General features: G+C 39.5%; 2 protein-coding genes across 2 annotated transcripts; both read right to left on the minus strand.

The window, feature by feature from the left end:
* Positions 1-454: 454 nt before the first annotated feature.
* On the minus strand, positions 455-4,811 carry LOC103716441 (phospholipase A1-Igamma1, chloroplastic-like). Its single transcript, XM_008804432.4, has 2 exons — positions 3,422-4,811; positions 455-1,158 (listed from the first exon to the last, which is right to left on the minus strand). The coding sequence occupies exons 1-2, from the start codon at positions 4,744-4,746 to the stop codon at positions 915-917; spliced, it is 1,569 nt and encodes a 522-aa protein (XP_008802654.2). The 5' UTR covers positions 4,747-4,811; the 3' UTR covers positions 455-914.
* A 20,220-nt stretch (positions 4,812-25,031) lies between these two features.
* Positions 25,032-26,091, minus strand: LOC103716429 (protein FANTASTIC FOUR 3-like). Its single transcript, XM_039133149.1, has 2 exons — positions 25,390-26,091; positions 25,032-25,232 (listed from the first exon to the last, which is right to left on the minus strand). Exons 1-2 carry the CDS (start codon positions 26,089-26,091, stop codon positions 25,032-25,034), a joined length of 903 nt encoding a protein of 300 aa, XP_038989077.1.
* Positions 26,092-27,068: the final 977 nt, after the last annotated feature.

Consider the following 27,068-nt stretch of genomic DNA (forward strand, 5'->3'; position numbering starts at 1 on the left):
TTTATCCTCATTAACTAGGAGCCTTTGTTCTTGCTTGCATGGGCAAGCACAACGGCCACAACGTCCTCCTTGATGGTCTCTCAAAGGCTTCTACGTGAGCAACTCTGTCTAGATACTCCAAAATCTTGGCCATCTGATGGGTGAATGTTAGGAAGGCCTTGTCATGCTCCACGCAGTCATGGACTTGGTTGAGATCTAGGATGCTAGTTTGCTAAGACTTCCCTGTGAAGGTGGCGTTACAAATCTTTTTGTGAGCACAAAAACTCCCATGAAGTAACCATGGACCACATATAGGGTTGGAAACAACCCGGGCCACTCCCCTACCCAAGCCAGGCTGGGAATTTTTTGTGGGCTTCGTTATCCATTTGGGCTAAAATTTAGGCTGGCCTGAATCTGATTGAAGCTTAATCTTTTAATTTTTTATACTATAGCTTAACATTTTTGTGATGAAATACTGTAGCTTCATATTAGCAACCATCTGATAATTAGAAATATGTTTAACAAAAAAACAAATTGATAATACAATCGAAAATGACATTCTTGTTTTCTAAGTAGTTTATAAGCAAGTACTTAAGTTTAGGTTCGGGCTGGATCTAGAATTGAGTTCGCGCTCCATTTTGGATCTCATTTGTGCTCGAGCTCCGCTTGACCAATGCTAATACCCAAGCTCAGTTCGAAAAATATATGGACTCTATATTTAAGCTCAAACTCCTCTAGCCTGATCCGAAGTCGGCCCAACCCAAGGCTTCGGGCTCAATTCCAACCCTAATCACACAAGACTCACGAACGCATTATATAGCACCAAGTCGTCCTCTGGCTGTCTTGCATGCGAGTAGTAGTCATGCCACCTGAACGTAGACAATTATATTTTTGGCCAACCCAGCAGCTCCTTGAAGCATTCTGAATGGCGTATATTAATGATCTTTGTCCAGACCCAGTCGTTGGAGGTGATGGTGTATGTCCAGGGCATGGTCCTCTATCTTCTGCCTCTCGCGCTGCACCCACCGGCCGTCATGAGCCCTGACCATGCCTTTGTTCTCCTCCTGCCTCCAGAATGGTGGAACCATGAGGTGGTCTTTGAGGAAGTCGCACGCCTTGTTCACCAACGCTGGATCCCTCTTGCTCGCCAGGTAAAACTTCTGGCCACTCCCGTGGTACCTATACGTTATCCCGAACAACAAAAACATTTGCGGAGAGGATTGGAATAATGTGAGTTACATGGCTTTGTTTTATTGAGGAGCACAGTTCTAAACTCGCCATTGTTTCATGAGAAACTGGAAACGGGACAAAAAGAATCGATATCCAAAGGTATAGAAAGAAGATTTTAAAAGGAAAATAAAAGAGGTAGCATTCTCTCTCCATATCTTGTAAAAAAGAAACGAGCAGAGGGAGGGAGGAAACATAAAAAAAAAAAAAAAAAACTTATGGCATTAATATTTTTAGTTTGTACAAATAACCTTTTAATGCTTTTTGAGAGGATATGCATTTTATTTTCAGTTCTGTACTTTATATGTATTTTATATGTGTATATATGCATCATTTATAAAAGTACCAATAATGTTTGTCGAGAGACAACCATAGCTCTTGAATTTAGCTTAAAGCATTATGACCATTCTTTCTATCCTAATGTGAAAACATCTACCAATCAGCTGAATATATAAAAGGTTTCCATAAAATCTGACTTGGACCCGCCAACCTGCACAAGTCTACCCAGGCCCAGCATAAATGGGTGGATGTAGAGGGGGCTTCAATTCACAACGGACCGCTTCTGAGTTGACCTACGTCTACGTAATTATAAATAGATAGATTTGGATTTAGTCCTCGCCCCCATCGGTTTTTCAGGTGACCCAGTCACAGATCTATTAACATAGTTGATGTTGCTGGAAATTGGACCCGGGGGCCGCCGCGAACCGAGGAGGAGGAGCTCCGGTGAGAGAATCGGCGGACGGCGGTTCGTCGTCTGGCGGCGTCCTCCGTGGGGGGGAACCTGCAAAAAGCCGGTGGCCGGGCTTTTTCGGCGCCGGCCCTCCGATGCTTAAGTCAGAGAGGGGCTTAACTTTGGAGAAGAGGGAGGGATTGTATGTAGAAGTCCGAAAAAATCCCCTTGGGAGGAAGAGGCCTCCCCCCTTTTAGAGGGAGAAGCTCCCCTTTTATAGGGAGAGTGGCAGGGTTACCTGTGATGTGACTAGGCGAATTAATGGGTTACCGTCACTGTCAGGGAGCTGTCACGATTGATCGGACCCGTTGGGGTGGTTGAACCGCCGGCCGTGGTGGGCCTGGGGTCCGTAGATGACAAGTGCATTGATTGCTGAGTGAACCGATGGTCAGAAAGAGCCATACGCTTTGATGGTTCAGTGATCCGGAGATCATCTTGAGCCGTGTTCATTTAATGACTGAGTGCATCGGAGGCCTGAGGGTGTGCCGAATGCCTGCGGAGATCTTGTGCCTTAATGACTTGGGAATGGTGGCAGATTGAAGTGGAGTCATATATTTAGTTGTCAGATCCTTTGGAGGGTTAGGCGGAGATTGGATATTTGGCTAAGGCATGGGCTCGGCGGGGTTGCCTTTCTGGTCGGCGCTCTCTGGTCTTGGCCTTCTGGCCTCGGCTCTCTGGTCTCGGCTCTCTGGTCTCGGCCTTCTGTGCTCGGCCTTCTGTGCTCGGCGGCCTTCTGTGCTCGGCCTTCTGTGCTCGGCCTTCTGTGCTCGGCAGCCTTCTGTGCTCGGCTCGGCCTATAAGCTCGATCACTTAGATGAGCTCGAGAGCGGAAGAGCTCGATCACTTGGATGAGCTCGAGAGCGGAAGAGCCCGATCACTTGATGAGCTTGAGAGCGGAAGAGCTCGATCACTTGGAAGAGCTCGAGAGCGGAAGAGCTCGATCACTTGATGAGCTCGAGAGCGGAAGAGCCCGATCACTTGGATGAGCTCGAGAGCGGACGGATTTGGGTGTTATAATTGCATTTGTGGGGTGGTCCATTTTTCCACCAACACTTGATAATCTCTATTTTTTCAAAAAAAATATTTTCATTAGAATATTTTCTAGAATATTTTCATTAGTTTTAGCCTTACTTAGTCTATGACTATCATATAAACACACACACACACACACACACACACACATACAAAAGAAAGTTTCAGATTCCAACTCTTGCACTGCCATGAGAAACAACCGGCTAGTTAAATAACAACAACAAAAAAAAAAGAAGTTGCCTAGCTGGTTGTTTCTCATGGCCATGGGAGAGTTGGAATCTGAACTAATTTTTTTGTTAGAAAAATCTTGTCTAAGAAGACTAAACTAAACTATTTGCTGAAAAGAATTATAAATTAATGTCTCGTTAATGATAACAAGCACTTGGGTACTGTCAGGCCACGTAACTTCCCCAAATATGTACACGCGTGCGTGCATGCGAGAGAGAGACGTACCCGTCGATGAGGTGCAAGAGGGCCTCAAGGTTATGAAAGCAAGAACGATCACCGGTGTCTTTAAGGAACGGCGAGCTCTTGTGGTCTAAAGCCAACTCCACCCCCACGTGGCTATAACTCCATGGCAACCCTTCCGCTAACTTCCTCAACAACTCCGGCACGTGCTCGTTGACCAGAATCCCCGGCACCTTTGGCACCGTGTCGTGCACGTTGACCACCCTTAACGCCTTCAACCCCAACCCCTCAAACCTCTCCTTAAACTTCCCATTCCCCACCCTCGGCCCGGAGAACGAGAACACCGTCACCGCCACCTTCTCGCCGTCAACGCCGACGTCGAGCCCCGTCTCCGCTATATCGTACGCGCTCAGCATCGCCAAAGCACTCCCAAGGCTGTGCCCCGTCACCGTTATGCTCACCGTCTCACCCATCTTCGTATGTTGCTCTACCAGTCGTCTCACCTCCGTTAGCAATTGTTGGCGAGCTGAGTACTTGCAGAAGCGACAGCTTGGATCCTTGTCGGTGTAGAGGTCAATGAAGCCGGATTCCACTTTGACTTCCGGGTCAGGGCAGGGGATCCCCTCCGACGCCACTGGTCGGAGGAAGTCCATGAGGTCGGCCACCCACTCGAGCCTCGTCACCGTGCCCCGCCACGCGATGACGACGTCTCGTCGGCCGAGACGGGCGGTGGCGGCGTCGTCCGACACCGCGATGTAGCCGATCCAGTTGGCCTTTTGGCTCCAGGTCTTGGATCCCCGGGTCGTAGTGAAGAAATTCGGTAAATTTATATTGGAGGTGGCGTAGAGGTAGTGGGTGACTTCGTAGTCGGCGGCGTCCATGCCGAGGCTGGCGAAGAACTGCCGACGGTTGTACCTGCAGTTACCGCAGTAGCGGGAGAAGGGCTGGTAGTCGAAGGCGTCGTAGCAGGCCTGAGCGAACTCGCCGTAGCGGATCAACTCGGAGCGGAGGAGAGGGTCCATGGGATCCAGCAGACCGGTCCAGTCGTCCCGGCCGTGAATCTCGCGCCACCGGTCCGCGAGCCGGCCGTCGCCTGGAGGACGGAGGGGGCTTCGAAAGAGCTCCTCTTCTTCCTCGGCTTCCAGCTCAGTGATGTTGGAACACGAGGAATCATCCTTGGTGGCTAATGGCAAACGAGTCTTTGATGATAATGATGGCGGGTTGTTGGTTCTTAGTGTTCTCAGGATTGGAGTTGGAGAGGGCCGGGAAGGGAAGAGAGACAGGATGAGGGGCTGTCTTGGGGGAGGAGGACAAGGTTGGTGGGAGAGGGGGTTGAAGGATGGAGGGAGTTTGGAGACAGGGAGTGCCATCCCTGGAGATAACTTAAGGGAGTCAGGAGGGGTACGGGGAGTAGTGAATGGTTATAATAAATGATGGGAGCATGAAAATTTGGTGGGGTATGGGCTATTATAAATTGCTTATGGTGATGAAGGTCGATGGGATGACGTAATATAATGTTAGCTTTGGTGGGAAGGGAGGAAGCAACGTATCTAGAAATTATTTGTTGGACCGTACCTATTTTCCGCGGTTAATAAATTTGCATATCAAAAAATAATTTAAATTTGTTCTAGCATATGTTGCTATTATATAAAAAAATAACAAATAATTATTATCATATGAGTTGCTTTTTGGTTGGACTGATTTGTAATAAAATTAATTTAATTAATAATTTTTTCTTGGAAAAGCTAGATGAATACTCATCGAATCTGATATAATAATATTTACAAAATAAAATTATGAGAGATGCATGGGGGTATAAAACTTTTTCTTTTTTACGCATCTCCTTGTGATCAAGGCCGGAGGCTGCATCGAACTAACAGATGGCCATTGACTGACCATTGATCGTCTAAAGGGCCGAGAGAGCCTGGTCAAGCATGCACGACAATTCCAATGAAGATCCGCGTGTGAGAAAGAAACCAGTGCAAGGTCTGAAGGCGCAATGTAGACTGGAGACTATTGTACTAGACGACAGAAATTAAATATGAACGGGATGACCTTTGACTATTGTACTAGACTATTGACGACATGCACTTGCACTTGTGAATCTGAGTCTAGGCCATATTCCAATCACCACTGAGTCTCTAGAGGCTCTTCTCGGTCCTTCTATCATTCCACCGGAGATTTCACATCATCAGAGTTTTCTCTTGATTTTCTTTTTGAACGTTGATTATCCATCATGCTGTCGGCACAGGCCGAATGCCACCAAAAACTAGGTAAGAACCCAACCACCTTTGATCTACTCTTCTCCTCTTTCTTTCGGACTCTTTGGAGCCCCAATGATGGCTGATGATCGTCAGATTTTGGTTGAAAAAGGTAAAGCTCTTTTTTTTCTATTTTGATTGGCCAAACTTTTTTTATTTCCGATTGGTTCCGCTGCCAACACTTGTCGCCGGAGTCTTCCCTCGATTTTCCGCAGCGATTAGAAGTGATGGTTGGAGTTTCGACTGTTGGAATGTCTTGATTTCTCGAGTTAAGGGGGTGAAACCCCTATTTTAGCTGGGTTTCCCTCGCCGCCGACATCCGATTTTCATCCGTCGTCGTCCACATTGGATGGTCATGGGTCCCCCAACCCTAGGCACCACCGTAGCCACCCTTTCTCTCTCCCTTTTTCTCTTCCTTGGCTAAAGAGAGAGAGACTCTATTCTCTCCCTTTCTCGCTCTTTTCTTTTTCTTCCCCATCCTTTCTCTTTCTTATTTCTCTCTCTACCTGAATTTTTTCTCTCCACTCTCTCTCTCTCTCGAGAGAGATATTAGATTCAATAAGGTACTTCTCTTAGTGATTTTGGATCAACCTTGGTGAAGGGCCCTGATCCATGGTCGTCGGACGGTGTGGCAGCCCTCACCTTGGTCCTTCCTAGACACTGTTAGAATTAATCACCCATGATCTCTATTGAACCACACCTAGACACTGTTAGAATTAGTCACCCCTAATCTCTATTGAACCACTTATAACCTAATCTGAGCATGATCAGATGAATTTTACCTTGATCGGACCAATCGAAATATCAGGCATTGCCATTTGGTTAGCCCACGAGGGTATGGAGACTTAGAATTTTTATTTTTAAATTAATCATTATTATTTTTTATAAAATCTAATTTTAGATTGAACTCTCAGCTTGACTATGTACCGAACCTTGTCAATTGGGGATTATGCATTAGCACTTTGATTAGTATTAAGCTCATTGAGTCTACTTTTGGTCCCGCCACAGGGTATAAATGTGGTATTTGGACCCACTCCACACGATATAAGTATAGTATTTTGGCCCACTCAGTAGAGTATAAGTGTAGTTCTATTTCTGTCCTAGCTACAAGGTATAAGTGTGGCCATCGTAAAGGTTGTTGAGTTGAATATAATTTGTTTCGATTCGAAATTGTGATTTTGTAGATGAATATTTGAAAGACATTGGTTTTACAACATTTATGCTTGAAATAGAATTGATTATGTCTTTGTATTGGTTCATTGTAATTTATATTTATATATTATGTTATTACATAAATTATCTAGATAAGGTATTCATTACTTATTGGGCTGTCGAGCTCATTATACTTTCTTTTTTTTCACAGATGCATATACTTAGTTTTGGATGCGGGTTCTACTGTAGAAGTGAGACTAGAAGTGAGATTCAATAATATATACATAGTTTAGTTTTAGTGTTATTATAATCTTTTTATCAGCTATTATTTTAGGTTTAATTAATGTAAAACTTTTAAATATTATTTGTTAGTTCGATTAGGTAGTTAATTGAATTATGGCTTATAATTATTTAAATTTATTCCGTTGCTTTTTTATAATATTATAATGAGATGCCTTGCATGCTTGTGGGAGGAGTTTCTTATGAGTACACGGCGGTTGCCGCGACCTCCGACTCATGAACTTGGGTCGGGGGCATGACATGACAGACTGCGTTCATTAGAGTTCTTATGTAGTTTTGCATCCTAATTTTTTCTGCCTAGCTCTTCTTGACTCAAGGAGGTAGTAAAGCACTTTATAGAACTCCCATCTTATGCGTACTTCTTGGCTTTCTTATCAAAATCTAGCATTTTGTACTCCAAATAGTGAAGTATTTTGATGAAAGCGCCTTCCGAAGAGCTCTCATTTAAATGTAGAAGCAACTCCAAGAAAAAAAAATATAATGGTAACTTCTTAGGCTATTTATCATTGGTTTTAGTTTTCTTGTTCTTCACGTAAAAAAATCATCTGCAAATATTTGAGTTAATCATATCAGTGAGTTAATTATATCTTTTTGTAAGCACACTAGCATGAGATGCTATGCAAGAGAAGCATGCATGTTGTAAGTCTGCATTCTATAATGCAATCGATTGAAATTTGAGAGATTTGGATGTTGTGATTTCTGCATGGTCCTCCGTCTCCGGACCATTTCAGCGTATGATTCTTATGATTCTGGTGGCCATTGCATGGGTTTGCTGGAAAGAAAGCTACGCTAGAATTTTTCTAAGCAAGCATGCCTCTATTGCTTATTTTGCTTTTGCTGGTCTGCACTTCTTCAATGAATGGTCACTTTTGTGCAATCAAAAGCTCTTACCAGGATTTGGGAAGATCTGGAGTAAAATCAGGGACACTCCGAGCTCTCCGCCTAATATTTGAGTCCTATTTGTCACTGCTCAACAACCAATCAGTTTCTTTCATGTTTCGATTTCAAGTTACAGATGTTCCAGCACACCCTTCAGAAGACTAATGACTGCTCCCCTCAAAGGCCTTTGTGATGACAAAGGCTTCAAGTTACAGATGTTCAGATTTCATAGTTTTTACGTTGTTTCAGAGACATATTGGTTGGTTTTAGGGAATGTTCAGAGAATACTTCAAATGTACAGATTTCAAGTTTCAAATGTTCGTATTTCAGATTTCTCACTGAAAGTTTCAGAGAGTATTTCAACAAAGGAATTTGAAGTGTTTCCCTGGTCAGATGGTCACAAATCATGGTTTTCACACAAGTTCAGCAGCGAATTGGACCGTAAGCCTCAAGTTTCAAGAGAAGTTCCAGCTGCATACTAGTGTCTTCCTTCCCTCAGTTCTACCAGTTAGCTGCTTGCAAGTCTTTTCGAAGTCCCATACTCATCATTGTGAGGATCCAAATGTGCAGGTGCGTGTCTAATCTTACCTCGGTTATGCATTAGGTAGATCTTGGATAGTTATATAGAGCGAATTAATCCAAAAATACCTTCTAGCTAGCCTTTTTGGATGAGGTCCTATATTGTTATGATAGTATCAGAGCGAATCCAATCCATGTCCCATGTAGATTAGGGATACTGTAGCACAGGCCTATTAGGGCAGAGCACTGGTCGATCATTGTGTTTATGATTGAATTTATAGTACTTGTGAATACATTTGCATGGGTATGGATCTTTAGCCTAGCAACGACGCCAAAATTTAAATGGAGAAAGTATGTGAGGATCCGTGCGGACATGTATTTAGTCCCATATTGCCTATGTACTAGTAGATTTTGGGTTCTTGTACAAGACCAAATGAATCCTAATATTTTTTGGCTAGCTTTTCTAAGTGAAGTCCTAGATTGTTGCAGCTAGTAGAAAGAAATTTCAGCTGCATGCTTTCCTACTTTTCTTTTGTTTCTGAATTCTATCGACTTCCCTGTATATTCCTTTCCTCATCCCTTTCAGCTTTGTCTTTTTTTGATTGAAATCGCTTTCAGCTTTGTCATCGTAAACAATTTGTTAGACTATAATAGGTGAATGAAAAAATAGGCTGCAAAATGACCCACTTGAAAAGGGTGCTTTTTAGAAGAGGTATGTCTCTTCAAAAGAGTTGCATCTTTTCATTGCATCTTTGTATGGATGCATCTTTTCATTGCATCTTTGTGTGGATGCATCTTTTCATTTAAAAGACATGACTATTAGCATGAAAGATATAACTATTCATAGGGATGTGTCTATTCATTTGAATAGAAAAGACATGTCTCTTCACTTGGTGTCTATTCTGAAAAGTCACCATGAACTCTATAAATAGAGCCTTCTTCCAACCATTCTACAAATGGAATTTTTCCAATTCATCTAGTTCTCTCATTCTAGAATTCTTAGAGAGCATAAGTGAGTTCATTCAAAGAGAGTACAAAAACTCAGTTTTTGGTTCGCCGTACAAACAAATTGGTGTGCTCCTTTTGTTTGTGAAGATCATTGTATCCTGGGAGGCAGACGCTCACGAGATCCAAAGCACCTGTGTGGAGGGCGAAATCTGTCTTAAGGACATAGTGTCAAACACTAGCCTTGATCTAACATAGTTGAATCTTCATTTGAGGTCAGATTTATTTATTCATATATTTATTATTTAATTTATTTTACAAATTCACAATACACACAGACAACAATCTTAAGACAGATTTTCACTTTTTATATTGTGTATATTGTGATTTTGTATTTATTTAATTTTTTGCAAATAGTTTTATATATACACTTTTTAATTCTGTTTGCAAAATTTGTTCATTGTTGGTTTGCATTCACTTGACAAACTAAATTTTGATATTACTCATTCTAATTTGAGATTATTCATTTATTTAGTAATTAGAGATGGCTTTAAGTTCAAGCAATGTGGTGCCTACCGCCATTCCCATTGCCTCATATGTGAGCCATGGAGAGAAGCCCGAAAAGTTCAATGGGAACGATTTCAAAAGATGGCAACAAAAAATGTTGTTCTATCTCACAACGTTGAATCTTGTGAAGGTTCTTCGTGAAGAGGCTCCTATTCTTGCCGAGGGTGAAGAGAGTGCTCAAACTATGGCTGCTGTAGAAGCATGGAAGCATTCTGACTTTCTATGTAAAAACTACATTCTCAATGGATTGGACAACACATTATATAATGTGTATAGTCCTCTCAAGTCGGCAAAGGAACTATGGGAATCCTTGGACAAGAAGTACAAAACGGAAGATGTTGGAACAAAGAAGTTCGTTGTGGGCAAATTCTTAGACTACAAAATGGTCGACTCCAAGGATGTCATAAGTCAAGTTCAAGATCTCCAAGTGATCATCCATGACATTCATGCTGAAGGGATGATACTAAGTGAATCTTTTCAAGTGGCTGCAATTATTGAAAAATTACCACCACTTTGGAAGGATTTCAAAAATTATCTCAAGCATAAGCGCAAGGAGATGAAACTTGAAGACTTGATTGTTAGATTGAGAATTGAAGAAGACAATCGAAATTCTGAGAAAAAGGTTGGAAACCATTTCATGGAGTCCAAGGCTCATGTGGTGGAAGAGGGACAAAAGACCAACAAAAGAAAAAGAAAGAATAATGATCAACAAGATACCAAGAGTGGCAACGGAAAGAGATTCAAGGGAAATTGCTATGTGTGCAACAAACCCGGCCATCGTGCTAAGGATTGTCGCTACCGAAAGGCACACGAGAATTTCAAGATAAAATCTCCACAAGCTAATATAACCGAGGTGGATAAGCTAGCTTCGAATGTTGCAGAATTAAATTTTTCTGCTGTCATATCTGAAGCAAATTTGGTTTCCAATACCAAGACATGGTGGGTAGACACTGGGGCTACTCGACACATATGTTCTGATAAGAACATGTTCACCTCCTATGAAACAGTTAGTGGTGAAAAACTATTCATGGGTAATTCTGCCACTTCAAAAGTTGAAGGCAAGGGCAAGGTTATATTGAAGATGACTTCGGAAAAAGAACTTACTCTAAACGAAGTGCTGCACGTGCCTGATATTAGAAAGAACCTCGTGTCTGGGTCATTGTTGAGCAAAAATGGCTTTAAGTTGGTTTTTGAGTCTGACAAATTTGTACTCACTAAAAGTGGAATTTATTTAGGCAAAGGGTACATGAGCGAAGGGCTCTTTAAGATGAATGTAATGACTATTGTACCATCTATTAATAATAAGAATTTATCTTCTGCTTATATTATTGAGTCCTCAAATGTGTGGCATGGTAGATTAGGACATGTTAACTTTGATACTATGCGTAGATTGGTAAGTTTAGATTTATTGCCTAAATTTGATATTAATACTAGTAATAAATGTGAGACTTGTATAGAATCAAAACTAACAAGATCCTCTTTTCATTCAATTGAAAGAAGTACTGAACCTTTAGAATTGATACATACTGACATATGTGATTTGAAAAATGTTCAAACTAGAGGAGGAAAAAAGTATTTTATTACTTTTATTGATGATTGCACAAGGTACTGCTATGTGTATTTACTTAGAAGCAAAGATGAGGCATTAGATATGTTTGTCCAATATAAGGATGAAGTTGAAAATCAACTTAGCAAAAGAATTAAGGCAATTAGAAGTGATAGAGGTGGTGAATATGATGCACCGCTTAATAAGTTCTGTCAAGAACATGGCATTATTCACCAAACTACTGCGCCTTATTCACCTCAGCAAAACGGTGTTGCTGAAAGAAAGAATAGAACTCTAAAAGAGATGATGAATGCTATGTTGATAAGTTCAGGATTACCTCAGAATTTGTGGGGGGAAGCTTTGTTTTCTGCAAATTACATACTCAATAAGTTACCCCATAAGAAAACAAACGTAGAAGACCTTCCTACAAATATTTAAAAGTGTGGGGGTGTTTGGCTAAGGTATTAGTTCCTACTCCCAAAAAGAGCAAAATAGGACCTAAAACCATTGATTGCATATTTATTGGATATGCAAATAATAGTAGTGCTTATAGATTTCTTGTGCATAAATCTAATATTTCTGAAATACATGTCAATACAATTATTGAATCTAGAAATGCATCATTTTTGAGAATATTTTTCCATGCAAAAATATAAGTGATACAAGTTCTCATAAAAGAACTTATGATGTTGCAACTAGCGATATGGATCATGAGTCCATTGAAAAAGAAAGAGGCAATGAAATTAGACGCAGTAAGAGGGCAAAGACTGCAAAGTCATTTGGTCCCGATTTTCTAACATATTTATTAGAAAATGAGCCTCAAAGCTTCAAAGAAGCAATGTCCACTCCTGAAGCACCTTTTTGGAAAGAAGCTGTTAATAGTGAAATTGAATCCATTATGCAAAATCACACCTGGGAATTGGTAGATCTTCCACCTGGAAGTAAACCTTTGGGTAGTAAATGGATTTTCAAGAGAAAAATGAAAGCTGATGGATCAATTGATAAATACAAGGCTAGACTTGTGGCAAAGGGTTACAAGCAAAAGGAAGGTATTGATTATTTCGATACCTACTCGCCTGTTACGAGAATAACATTCATTCGTATGGTAATTGCTATTGCAGCATTGTATAACCTTGAAATACATCAAATGGATGTTAAAACAGCTTTTCTAAATGGTGATTTAAATGAGAAGATTTATATGGAACAACCTGAAGGTACCATTGTTCCAGGACAAGAAAAGAAAGTGTGCAAACTTGTTAAATCCCTGTATGGATTAAAACAAGCACCTAAGCAATGGCATGAGAAATTTGACAAACACATGATCACAAATGGATTTAAAATCAATGAATGTGATAAATGTGTTTATGTCAAAAATGATAGCCAAGCCTATGTCATTGTTTGCCTCTATGTGGATGATATGATCATTCTGGGTAGTAATAATGAAATCATTAAAACTACTAAGAGAATGCTATCCAGTAAGTTTGACATGAAGGATTTAGGTGTTGTAGATGTTATATTAGGAATTAAGATTTCTAAAACATCTGATGGACTTATATTATCTCAATCTCACTACATTGAGAAAATACTTGAAAAGTTCAACAAAGAAGATAACAATGTAGCTAGAACACCTGTTGACATAAATCTTCATTTAGCCAAAAATACTGGAGAGTGCATTTCTCAAGTGGAATACTCTCGTATAATTGGTAGTCTAATGTATGTCATGAATTGCACTAGACCTGATATAGCATACTCAGTTAGCAAATTGAGTAGATATACGAGTAATCCTGGAGTTGATCATTGGAAGGCAATTATCAGAGTGCTTAGATATTTGAGATACACTCTAAACTTTGGTTTGCACTATACAAGATATCCAGCTGTACTTGAGGGATACAGTGATGCAAACTGGATATCTGATACCAAAGATACAAAATCCACAAGTGGTTATGTATTTACACTTGGTGGTGGTGCCGTGTCTTGGAAATCTTCTAAGCAAACATGTATTGCAAGATCCACAATGGAATCTGAATTCATTGCTTTAGATAAAGCAGGAGAAGAAGCAGAGTGGCTTCGATATTTTCTAGAGGATATTCCAATATGGCCAAAACCTGTGCCAGCAATATGTATACATTGTGATAGCCAATCAGCAATAGGAAGGGCACAGAGTAATATGTATAATGGTAAATCTCGACATATCCGTCGAAGACATAATACCATAAGACAATTGTTCTCAAATGGAATTATATCGATAGACTATATAAAGTCTAAAGAGAATCTTGCGGATCCGCTTACTAAAGGTTTAACTAGAGAGCAAGTAAATTGCACATCGAGGGGAATGGGATTAAAGCCTAAAATTAAAGAGTCATCATAATGGCAACCCAACCTAGTTGACTGGAGATCCCAAGATCTAGGTTCAAAGGGACAACCAAATTATGTGTGGCTTAACATAAGCACTAGGGAGACAAAATCTCCAACCTATTCCTAAGATTAACTAGTGCTGCCTGCAGCGTTTATAATTAAGGGTAAGCTTCGCTTTTAATGAACTCTTATATCTTGAAAATCTAAGTGGGATATAGCAGGATATTCCTAATAAGAGTCACCTATATGAGTGTGAAGGGGCCGCTTCTATGAGAATTTTTATAAGGCTGAATTCTCTAGAGCACTCATGAATACCAGGAGTTGTTCAGGGCCAAAATGAACACAATCATGAGAACTAACTGTGTTAGAAAAGAGACTTTGTGAAGTCTATTTGATTCGATTTACTTAATCAGCTGAATAGTTCAAGACATCTTGTTCACTATTTAGCCAGTAAATCCGATAGCCTTTCACTAGAGAAGGTTTAAGGCCAAAAGCTACCTATCTCGATGCAGAATCTTTTCGCAATGTACTCTCTTAAGTGTCTGCATTAACATTTACATGCATTCAGCCAATTTTCTATTCATGTGGGGGATTGTTAGACTATAATAGGTGAATGAAAAAATAGGCTGCAAAATGACCCACTTGAAAAGGGTGCTTTTTAGAAGAGGTATGTCTCTTCAAAAGAGTTGCATCTTTTCATTGCATCTTTGTATGGATGCATCTTTTCATTGCATCATTGTGTGGATGCATCTTTTCATTTAAAAGACATGACTATTAGCATGAAAGATATAACTATTCATAGGGATGTGTCTATTCATTTGAATAGAAAAGACATGTCTCTTCACTTGGTGTCTATTCTGAAAAGTCACCATGAACTCTATAAACAGAGCCTTCTTCCAACCATTCTACAAATGGAATTTTTCCAATTCATCTAGTTCTCTCATTCTAGAATTCTTAGAGAGCATAAGTGAGTTCATTCAAAGAGAGTACAAAAACTCAGTTTTTGGTTCGCCGTACAAACAAATTGGTGTGCTCCTTTTGTTTGTGAAGATCATTGTATCCTGGGAGGCAGACGCTCACGAGATCCAAAGCACCTGTGTGGAGGGCGAAATCTGTCTTAAGGACATAGTGTCAAACACTAGCCTTGATCTAACATAGTTGAATCTTCATTTGAGGTCAGATTTATTTATTCATATATTTATTATTTAATTTATTTTACAAATTCACAATACACACAGACAACACAATTTAGTTTCAATAAATCTGGGTGGTCAAGCCTCTTTTTCATTAAAAAAAACCTTATTTTTGAGTTATTTCTCTAGTATATATACATAAAATACAAGACAAAATGAATCAGATTCATATGAAATAGCAGGGCAGCAATAATCCTATAGGGCTACTATAAAAGGTTCGGTTACTCATATTAGCAATAGGAGTAAAGTTCATAGCAAAATCATATAGCAAAACAATAGTATCTTTTGTCGTTATTTCGCTCTCTCGACATTCATAAAAAATAATAGCGAAATAGTCATCCTTTTACTCAGTAAAATTGGGTGGCTTCACGCCTCCGCTTTCATCAAAAAAATACATTCATTAAGCAACGAAGCCCAGGTTCACCTTTGTTTGTGGCAATATATTAGTCAAATAAATTGTGTACTGAAAACCATGTTAATAAAATATAACTTCTGCATCTATTACATCTAAATATGTATATCTATATATAATAATAATGATGATAATAATAATAATAATAATATAAGGCTAGTGGTATTTTAGGAACAAAATAAAAATATTTAGTTTACTAACCGGTGGAAAAATAACTTCCCCACCTTTCATGGCTGTGATCATCAATAACATGCATTGCAAGTGACAAAAGCCCATCAAGATCTTCTCAGCACAAGCAAATGAATCAAGAATTTACTGATCCTTGATGAAGGCACTCTGTGCATCAGAAACCAAATATGAGATCACAAGATTTAAGTGGTTAATAAGGAGCTTCAGGAAAATTTTGAAGTAGCCATTTAATAAACTGACTAATACTTAGTAAAATGGCACACTACGCGGAATAGATCGACTGTGCCAGCCTAAGATTAGAACAAACACCAAACAAAAAATAGAAAAGAGATGTTAGAAGAAAACTAATTAGGAGAGAGAAAAAATACTTTATTAAAAAAATAAGACATACGGAAAGGCTCCCTCTCACTCTTCACCAGGAAGGACAATTCTCATTCTCTTCTTTTCTCTCATTTCTCATGCCACACTAAAGGAGATACTAATGGTCCCTTTAAATAGAGCATCAATGGGTGGGATGTTTGATTCCTATTCAAATTCAGAAATTAACACCCATTAAAAGATAAGACTTGATCGCTACTAAAGGATAAGGATAACTATCACCCACTAAAAGATATGACTTGACACTACTAAAGAATAAGAATAAGCAATGATTCTCAACACTTACCCTCATTGCAAAGTCCATACTGACAACGCCGAGCTTGCTGTGTAAATCATTCGACCGTATCCTTTTGGTGAAGATATCGCCCGTCTCAAGCTTTTTACTAGGTGAAATATGTACATGACGAACAACGATGTTTCAAATTTGACATGGAATAAACTCAAGAGCTTAATCAAGAAGCAGTTCTACCCAATCGACCATGAGCAGGATCGATGGATCAAGTGGCCATACCTACAATAGAAGTATGATCAGTCTGTCCAGGACTACATCACCGAGTTCCACAAGCAAGCAATCTCCCTTGGAATCTCCATCGATGATTATGCAGGATTATGCAGTTTTCATAAAATACATCGAAGGTCTCCATGAGTGCATCTGAAAGGAACTGAAACTCTTCAAAGTTGAAGACATCAGTGAAGCCAACATGAAGGGTATAGGGATTAAAGGGAAAAATCAGCCTAGAGAAGGTAAAATGGGCAACAAGTTCCAAAAAAGGAAAGAAATCTATGTCAAGAGAGGGAGCAAGGAAAGAAGCATGCCAACACGACTCAGAAAATTTATTGTGATCATTGTAACCTCCGTGGACACACAAGGAAACTTCACCCCAAGCTACGGCCAAAGAGGAAGACGCATAAGGATGAGAATTCTAAAAATAAGGAAAATGTAGTTTCCAATACTGTACAAGTTGAGGAGCTGCCTGAGCTTGAACAAGCAGATTTCAAATTGAACCTGATGGCGAGAAAACTGAGATAGCTACTGAAGAAGATTTAGAGGTGTGAGATAAACTCTTTCGTTTGAAGATTCAGGTAAAGCAAAGCATCATTGAGGCTATTGTATATCTTGAAAGCTAGAATAACCTCATCTCTGAAAATTTGGTTCATAAGCTGGGATTGCAGACTAAGCCTCATCCACGTCCCTACCCTCTTAGTTGGATTTAGAAGGATGTCGAATTGATGATTACAAAGAATGTACCTTCAAATTTGCTATAATTGAGAGGTATATTGATGGGATAACTTGCGAAGTAGTTCTTTTGGATATTTGCCAGATTATCCTTGGGAGCCTATACCTTTGGGATTGAGGTGCAGTCTTTTACCAACATCTGAAGAAATATCGGTTTGTGAAGGACAGAAAGGAGTTTATGTTCAACGCCTCCAAAACACAAAAAAACGTAGGCCTTATAATTACTGCCCAAACAAAGCAACTTGTTAATGCCTACAACAAGTTTGCTATGATGGTACGAAAATCTCATACTACTTATAAGAGGCCAAGCTCTCGTTTTTTGGTTCTATTGATTGATCTACTAAGATCAAGAAGTTGCCATAGTCATCATCGACGAGGAAAGGCGACAAGGAGCATCGCTACCATGAAGTCCAGATGCAGGAGTAGAGCAAGTACTTTGCTGAGACTTGAGAGTGAAGAAGAACCCAATCGGAAGCCATCTCCAAGCAAAGCCAGGTGGTTTAACCATGAGACGGGAAAACAGATGTTTCCCCACCTCTAGTTTTGATTTAGCAGAAGCTAGATCACCTAAACAAGGAGAGCTCCAATCTAGGAGGATCATCGAACTCAATGTGAACCACTTTGGCTACTATGAGTATTCGAAAGGATCGCCAAACTCGACACAGATTATTTTGGACACTACGAGTATCTAAGGGGATTACCAACTTGATGTGAAATATTTTGACTACTATGAGTATTCTGAATGATCACCAAACTCGATGTGGATCACTTTGGTCACTACGAGTATCCAAGGGGATCACCAAACTTGATGTAGAATATTTTGGCCACTATGAGTATTCAGGAGGATCACCAAACTCGATGTGGATTTATTTGGCCACTACAAGCAGGGCTGGACAAGGTTCAGGAGTGAGATCAGTGACATCAGAAAGCCGAGTTGGGGTCAAACTTTACGAGGCCGTAATTTGATCATATAATGTCCGATTGAGATAATCTTTTCTTTTAAATTTAGATGTCTTTTCGAGATCTACAATTTTGGGCCATAGGAGGTTGAATCAGGCCAAAATTCTATCATTTATGCCCCAAAACAGAATGGTCAAATCAATTTTTTTCTAGGTAAGACTTTGACCAAGCGTAACTCTCTATTTGATAAAAATTCGGCGAGGCGACAAAAGGCGAGTTGATGTAGAAGTCGAGATCTACCTCCTTAAGATTTTTAGCTTCTTTTTACTGGAGATGTCTATTTAAGAAAAAAAGTCTTACTAAGAAAGAGAAATTTGATCCAAATTATATTAGGGTAAACCTCTAAATAAAGGCTATGTACCTCATTTTTGTAAACATCAATAAAAAAAAAGAGACTTAAAGCCCTAATTTGGAGATTCCTCAATCTTTTTCTAGTTTTCTTTTTAGAGATTCGAGTTGAGCAAATTGAAGAAAATCTTCCTTCTTTCCAATCGGATCATTTTCAGAAGCCTTAATATTAGCATAAATCTCCACAGTGTTAAGTCCAAATAAAATAGAATATTCTTTGTCCATGATTTATGAAATAAAAATCAAATTTTTCTTCATGTTAGGCACATAATAAACATTATTTATCAAAATAGAAGAACCAGTAGATGATAGATGATATGAGAGATAAATCACCAATATTTTTGATAGAACAAAGTGAATCATCGGTAGTAGCAATAGAATCAGAATCAGTATAGTCACGTAGAGAGTCAAATATCTCTCTATGACCAGTCAAATGATTAGAACACTAATAATCAATAATGCAATCATGAGCAAAGCAATATCTAACATAAGACAAGAAGTAGAAACATATGCATTCTAGCTAGCAAGACAACTGGAATCAACAATACTAATAGTGAGAGTCCAACTACCAGTTTTCTTCTCTCATAATACTCTCATAATACTAATAGTGAGCTTCACTCTGCAATCTTGAATTTTGTGGCCAAATTTTTCACACCTATGATAATTCTTCTTGAATTTATAATTTTTCTCCTGATTAAGATTTTTGTCCTTCTCAAATTCTCCTACTGACCTTTTTTCTAAATTTTTAAATTTGTTTTCCACTTCTTATTTTTATTTTTACTCCTAGAAAATAAGATCTCTTGTTTTAGAGGGAATATAATCAAATCACGCAACTGAGTATTAAGTGCTTCTTGATGAACAAATATATTTTCTAACTCTACTAATGTTGGTTGTTAAGCTCATCCAGAAATAGCAAGTATTTAAACACTACACTCCTTATTCCAATTACGAATTAACAGTTTACACCATTTATTTTCATCATAGCAAGAGTTTGGATCAAGCATACCAAGCTCATAAAACAATTTCTTTTCTTTAAGAAAATATTGGGAGCTTGTAAGATTACCTTGTTTGAGAACATTAATCTTGTTCTCTAAAAATTGAAACCGAGCCTTATTAGACTATGAGTAGAGAGCAGCATGAATATCCCATACTATTTTTGGCTCCTCTATATTTTGATATGCTAATGATTTTCTTCATCCATATTAGTCCTGAGAATATACATAGCATTTACAGCTTTGATCTCCTACTTTTTTCTCGCTTCTGCATTATCAGGAGTTTCTGGTGGCTTCAATGTATTTGTCTCATTCACAATCTCCCATAAATCTTGCTCGATCAAATAAGATTTGATACAGGCCTTCCAATATGCATAATTGGTGTTGTTCAATTTTTTGATCCTAATGCTAGAGATGATCGTAGCTTCAATCATAATGATTTACCCCTTGAATCACCAAATAGGAGTCCACATGTTTGCACAGCCGCACAGCGAACTAAAAACTCTTCAACTACGTTGAGCTACGAACACACAAATAACCAATCTCCGAGTGTGTATGGCTCTGATACTATGTAAAATGGCATGCTACGCAGAGTTGATCGACCGTTCCGGCCCAAGATCTAGAATAAACAATAAAAAATAGAAAAGAGATGTTGGAAGAAAACTAATTAGGAGAGAGAAAAAATACTTTATTAAAAAGAATGAGCTATACGAAAATGCTCTCTCTTATTTCTTACTAAGAAGAACAACTCTTACTCTCTCCTTTTCTCTCTTTTTTTACACCACACTAAAGGCGACATCAATGGTCCCTTTAAATAGAGCATCGATAGGTGGAATGTTTGATTTGTACTCAAATTCAGAAACTAACTTTCACTAAAAGATAAAAATCGATCACTACTAAAGAATAAGAATAACTATCATCCACTAAAAGATAAAACTTGATCACTATTAAAGAATAAGGATAAGCAATAATTCTCAACACACTCTTTCTATTTTTTTCAAAAACAAGAACAACATTGGCATAACTCATTCTAGCAATCGAAGAACCACCAGCCTAGAATTCTGCAACTGTTTTGCAGAAACCATCTCTGACCAGGTCCTAGTATTTTTGGTGATATGTAAATGTACTTTTTTTTTTGAGGGAAAAAATCAAATCTATAGTAGTACTCTGTTTTTCTTTGTTTGATTAGCCTTTGCAGGATTTATTTGGCCCTTCTTAATCCTTGAGTACTGAGTAGGCTTAACGTAAAGCTCGATTGAAATAGTTAATCTCTGGCCTGCGTCAAGGTATCTAAATGCCTTTGCTAGGTTTAACTCAAATGCCTGATCTTACCTCATGAACACGGCTAAACTGTGAAAGATTTTGACAACTAAATATCTCATGCCACACAATCCCAAGAAGGCTAAAGACCCAACCCAAGGGATTCTGGGCCTGGGCTTAGTTTGAGGTATTAAAGCCATAAAAGGCCCAAAATCTAAGAACTAAGAAGTCAAGCCCAACCCAGACTGGCGAAAAAAATGAAATTTAGCTAATTTAAGACGGGAAGGCTTGAAAGGTTACAAAAATGATTACAAAATGAAAGGTTTATTGATACCCAATAAACCTTTCATCTCATCCTATGCCCTAGACTATATTGTAGAGCAATACTCCCACAGCAGACCACTCAAGTAATCTTGATGACTAATTTCCATTGGTCAACTAAAATTTCTACTTATTACTGGCCCACACCTAGGCCACTCCTCATTCTTGGGCTGAAATCGGATCGAATACTAGCATATGCATATCAATATTTGTTTTGCTTAACGGATACAGATATGGATAAGAACGTTAGTCGGATGCAAATATTCATATCTATATTTATTTTAAACAGATACAGATACAAATCGGATAACGAAAATATAGATATAAATCGGATAATTAAACTTTATGACTATTGAATCAAAAATATTACTAAGTGGATGATAAATCAAGTTAATAGCATGTTAATGTAGTCATTTATTTTTCTTACAAGGTCATTAGAATCAAATAAAATTAAATAGGGTTACAAATGGAATCGGATATTCAGATACAGATCGGATAGTTGTTTATCCACATCCATATCTATTTTTCTCTAATGGATATGGATACAGATATGGAGATAGTCGGATGCTCAAATTTCTATCTATATCTAGGTAAATTCGGATATAAAAATAGATCTAGATGGATACTATCTGATCCACTTTCATGCCCACTTTATTCTCATTTCTTAGTGTGGATTACTTTAGGCCTAAAAGAGTTTTGTGATGAACATTTGTCAGATTTTTTTTTTTTGGATGTTGCAATACATGTTTCTAGTTGACTAATGCTCTTTTATTATTATCAATGAAGCATTTCAACTTAGATATATTTTGGTCTCTTGATGTCACATTTGATCCATATTGCTCCCCATCTCTCTCTCTCTCTCCCTCTCTCTTTCTCTCTTGCGCGCGTGCAAGGGCATGCCAATGTTGCTTAGTACACAACTGTGCAAAGAGGACTATTTGATACCGATCTCTATCTTGTGCATAGATCTTTTGTGGTATGTAGTTTACACCGCAAAGTATTGTGCAATGTTCGAGGGTTGCTATGAGAAGATGGACAGCTATCAAACAAGACAACCTTATATATCATATACGACACGTTGCTGTTGATAGCTATCCATTTTCTGTTGGCAGTTATTGGGCACTGCACAGCACTCTCGGTGCAGACCACGCACCGCAGAGGAATCATCCACCGGGATCCTCTGCTTTCGGCTATATGCATATCAAAGGGCATACAAGCATCTTGGCTTTTTCAAATAGGTTACTATGGATAGTAGTGTAAACCCAACGAGGCATAGATAGCTCTTGGAACGGCGAAGCTCAATATACTCAGATATAGCTTATCTAGGAGTCACTTTATTCCTTCCTTTTAGTAATCAAACATAATTTTGGGATGGAAAAAGGTGTCACTAACATGGTCAAAATCAATAAACTAAATAGATGAATCGATGTAAGAGACTTAGTGGACTTCTCATCCCTGTCAACATACATATATCTAATAATAAATTAATTATATCAAACCAGGTTGATTTGTAATACATGGAAATTATTCTTCAAAGTACCAATATCTAAAACAACATTGGTACCTTGTAAGCTATATTTTATCTCCATTCTTGTGGAACATTTGATGTGGTCCAGGGAGTGATATTAGCAAGTTAGGTTCTCCTACTAAACTAACCAATCGAGAGATCACTAACTTCCAAACTCTAAAATAAGGTCAGGTGGCTGGATGGCTATCAATATAGATGAAATCGGCAACCGCCGCAGCTTTTTATAGTTGCAACCTTTTGCTGCCTTCTCCTTCTCTGATAGGCAAAACCGAAAAAACAAAAGGTGTCATATGAGGAGAGCAATGCCTACTCTCGAGTCAGCACCAAGGAGAAAGAAAGAGGCTTTCTTTCCTCTCTCTCTCTCTCTCTCTCTTTTTTGAGGGAACACTGAGAAAGTCTTTTGCACAGTTCGTTTCATGAATAATATTTTATTCCTTCTTTTTAAGACTTTGTACTTGTGAGGACTTTCTTTACCTATAAGGATGCTAAGGGAAGGGATTGCCTTCAGCTGCCCCTCGCCTACCTTTAACCATTTGATGTGCACTAGAGCCACTTGATCTTGTAAAGGAATCATGATAGCAGCTTACTGTTGATACTTATCCGAGCAAGTTGAGTTCACCTCAAAATGCATGATGATGATGTGCAATGAATGAAACAGTAAAGGTAAGGAAACTCCTTCTACAATCAGGTTCAGCAATTGGCTGCCTGATGTGAGTAATAACTACTCTCTTTGACAGAGTAAAGAAGCAACCAAATATCTTTTGTGCCTCCCCCATGTGAAGAAAGATTGGGCAAAGAAATTGTTGGAATGCAAGAGAAACTCAATCCTAAATTGGTGTTTTTCTCGTGCCGTTGTTCGCGACACTGTTCTGCTTGAATCGGGCGTTATGAATGCAAATCCATGACCACTTTCAGCAATTCCACAAGCCAATCGGTTTTTTTGTATGTGATATATTTTGTAACAATTAGGTTTCCCAAGATCAAATTAAGCTAATAAGTTGGACAATAACCAGCAATGTTCGAATAGCTTATTGTTTACCCAAAAAATAAGAAGATATCATAGTCAGGGTTTCTCATACAAGATCATGTTAAGCTGGTAAGTTACATAGTAATCGATAAAGTTTAGCTTGCTTATATTTTCAAGGTTTCTACCATTCCGTCATGCTTTAGAAGGTTTGGCCGCTATCATCATATGCATATAGTTGATTGTGGTTGTTGTAAAACATAATTTGAGTTCTGCATCGGCCTAAAGCCAACTGTATGGGGGTTAGATTTTAATCTAATAACCTCATTGAGAGAAATTTTGCCAGACCTGATCGCGATATATAAATAAGTTGGATCTGTCGACCTACTTATTGGATCAAAATATGAATAAGAAAAATCATGTGCAGTGAACCCTTCACAACCAAAGTTGCAGGAAATTCCTACAAATTAGGTGCATGACAGGTTTTGACATCCAATAAAGAATCTAAATGAGATTCTTTTTTCAAATCCAATATTCTTGAATAAATTTCTGCAAGATAGAGTTGCACACTAGTAAAAGTATGGGACCTAAGGTTATTGGGATATCTGGATTGAGCCAAACTACAAGCCTACTCAACTAATGTCGATTTCTACGTAAACCTATGATCAAGTTTCATCAAAATGTGGTTAGCCTATGGATCAACTCATCATCAAGTTTCGTTGAAGTACAACTAGTCCATGGATGTCAATTTTATGGGTTCATCCTTTTTGTTTCTTGTCCTGAATTGCTGTTATTCTTGTTTCATCAAATCAGCCTTGGGACATCATAATGATTATGCACCAAAGTGAACTAGCATCACACTTGTCATCATTCCATCACAACAGTTTATCTAACCTTTCCACTATTCATTTACTTAACATATTACTTCTTGTAAATTCAAGTTCTTGTGTTAATGTAAAAATTATTTTATTAACTAAAAAGTAACATTCTATGTTCTTTTTTTTTTCGGTTGTCATTGTATAAGTTATTAGTTAACTACAGTGGCAGGTTGTCCATTAAAACCATATTAAGCAGGATGATACAGTAGCTGACGTCTTGGAAATTATAATAATAAGAAGAAGTGCCACTGTTGTCCATTAAAACCATATTAAGCAGGATGATACAGTAGCTGACGTCTTAGAAATTATAATAAGAAGAAGAGGAAGAAAAAAAAAAAACAGTGAAACTATTAAGTTCCTAACCTCTCCCTTCTACTTAAATCTCATAAACCGAGCTTGCCATGCTTTCAGGAGAGAGAGGGGCAAGAAAAAAAATGGAAAAAGAGTTGGATAACATTAGATAAAAGATAGCTACGCGCGTCCTGAAAGCACTGTGAGAAGCTCTTCCTCTCCTTGGAAACGCCGGAAACTTTCAGGAGGTGGCGACCCAGAACGCCTCTGCCTCCCAGTTGAGCATCGGCTGTCCCCGGCTCGATCCCCTCCTGTGCCCGCCACCCTCCTCTTCTTTACACCTACCAGGCCTTCTATATTTCCCAATCCCCATCTCCTCCCCTCCATTGACAGTATTATAGCTCATCTCATTCATCTCCATACCAACAACACCCAAGTAACCCCCCTCCTCCTCCTCCTCCTCCTCTTCCTCCTCCTCCTCCATTTCTTCATCTTTTTCTTCTTTCACGACTTCTTCCTTCTCTTCTTTTTCCTTTACTTCCTCTTCCTCCAACTCTTCTACTTTCTTGTCATTCGAGTGGAACGGCTTGTCAGAGTATAAACGAAGACGAAGTCGGCCGTCGGCCCTCTCGGCTTCCATGACAGAAGGCTTGACAGGCAGCAGCAGCAGCCTGCCATTCTCCCTCTTGCTCAGAATACGAAGCCGTGATTCCCCCGACAGCGTGGTCAGTGGCGGAGGAAACCCAGCCCCCATGCTTCCTCTCCTGCTCCTCTTCCCCACCATCCCTCCAGTTGGACGTCCGGTGGGACGGTTCTCAGCATCGCCGTCGAAGTCGTCAGCAGCAGCGTAGACCGCGCCGGTCTCGCAGCCTAAATTCTCCGTGCACATTGCCCAATTCTTCTTCCCGGACGTCGATCGCTTCGTGAAAATGGTTGCTGGAAGTGGAGAAGAAGATTTGGTGGTGGAGAATGACTTGCCCATGGCCCCGAGAAGAGATTGTGAGGGAGTAGAAAGAGAGTAGATGGAACTCCACCCTCCCTCACTTCCACCGCTACCACCATCCATCTCCTTCTCGTTTCCTTTCTCAACCATAACAGGATCTTGGTGTGTGCGGGATGGCCGGACACATTTATGGATCTCTGGTTTGGTCTTCGAAGGGTGAATCTGCCGTGGTTCCACGAAAGACTGGATCCCTTGGCATACCGAAGACGACGACGACGACGACGACGACGACGACATCGACATCGAAGGCATCGTCAAGAAAACAGAGCAAAGAAACAGAGCACAAGAAAACAGAGGAGATGGAGTCGCTGAAGGAAACAAAAGAAGACTACTACTAGGAAAAGGAACGGCAAGCGGAGCAACAGAAGAAGAGGGAGTGAGGCAAGGAGTGAAAGGTTCCTGGGCTACAAGAGTGAATGGCCCTGCCGCTAGCTTATATAGAGAGTGGAGGGGGAACCAAAGGAAATTCAATTCGGTAAATTACAAATTCCCCAATTCAATTTTGAGATGGCGAAATTTGATAAGTTAACAATCGGAACAAAATTCCAAATGAGATCCTCACAGCGATTTCCCGTACATAAATGATTAGAATTTAGGCTACGCCCACTGTAGAAGTGAATTGTAATATTTACCGAGTTAGAGATAAAAGATTTTGGTTGTGACCGATCTTCCTCAATTATCAAATTATGAGACCCAGTCATCAGTCTGGAACCACTCTTTACACACACAACAATCGCGTATGAGACTGAGGTTTTCAATTTTTTTTTAAAATTTTAATTTAGTGCAATCAGATCACTGAACTTATAAATTCATTTCGTTTGGTACAGTAATAGAATTATCACGTAATGTCATATTAGGCATTGTTGCTGGAAACTGGACCCGGAGGCGGCCGTCGGCTGAGAAGGAGGAGCTCCGGTGAGGATCGATGGGCTGCGGGTAGCGGCGGTCCGTCGGCGGGCGGCGTCCTCTAGGAGACCTGCAAGAGGAAGCCGGTGGCCGGGGGTTTCCGGCGCCGGCCCTCCGATGCTTAAGTCAGAGGGAGAATATGAGCAGGAACAATTTTTTCAGAGTTTCAGTCTCTAGCCCCTTTATGGTAGAGGTATTCCTCTTTTATAGTGAGGTGCTGGGTTACCTGTGACGCGACGGGACCAGGTTGCTGTACGGCCGAGCACGTCGCATAAATTGATGCACGATCACGGGAATTAATGCTTTGC

This window comes from Phoenix dactylifera, chromosome 13 (genome assembly GCF_009389715.1).
Source record: "Phoenix dactylifera cultivar Barhee BC4 chromosome 13, palm_55x_up_171113_PBpolish2nd_filt_p, whole genome shotgun sequence".
NCBI classification, from domain to species: domain Eukaryota; kingdom Viridiplantae; phylum Streptophyta; class Magnoliopsida; order Arecales; family Arecaceae; genus Phoenix; species Phoenix dactylifera.

Bases quoted from the DNA above. Each gene is read 5' to 3' on its own strand.
- LOC103716441 (XM_008804432.4), bottom strand. From the start codon at position 4,746: ATGGCACTCCCTGTCTCCAAACTCCCTCCATCCTTCAACCCCCTCTCC. The intron at 1,159-3,421 runs GTACGTCTCTCT...GATAACGTATAG, and splicing joins CTCTTGCACCTCATCGACGG to GTACCACGGGAGTGGCCAGA.
- LOC103716429 (XM_039133149.1), bottom strand. From the start codon at position 26,091: ATGTCGTCGTCGTCGTCGTCGTCGTCGTCGTCTTCGGTATGCCAAGGG. The intron at 25,233-25,389 runs GTAAAGGAAAAA...CTGTCAATGGAG, and splicing joins AAGAGTTGGAGGAAGAGGAA to GGGAGGAGATGGGGATTGGG.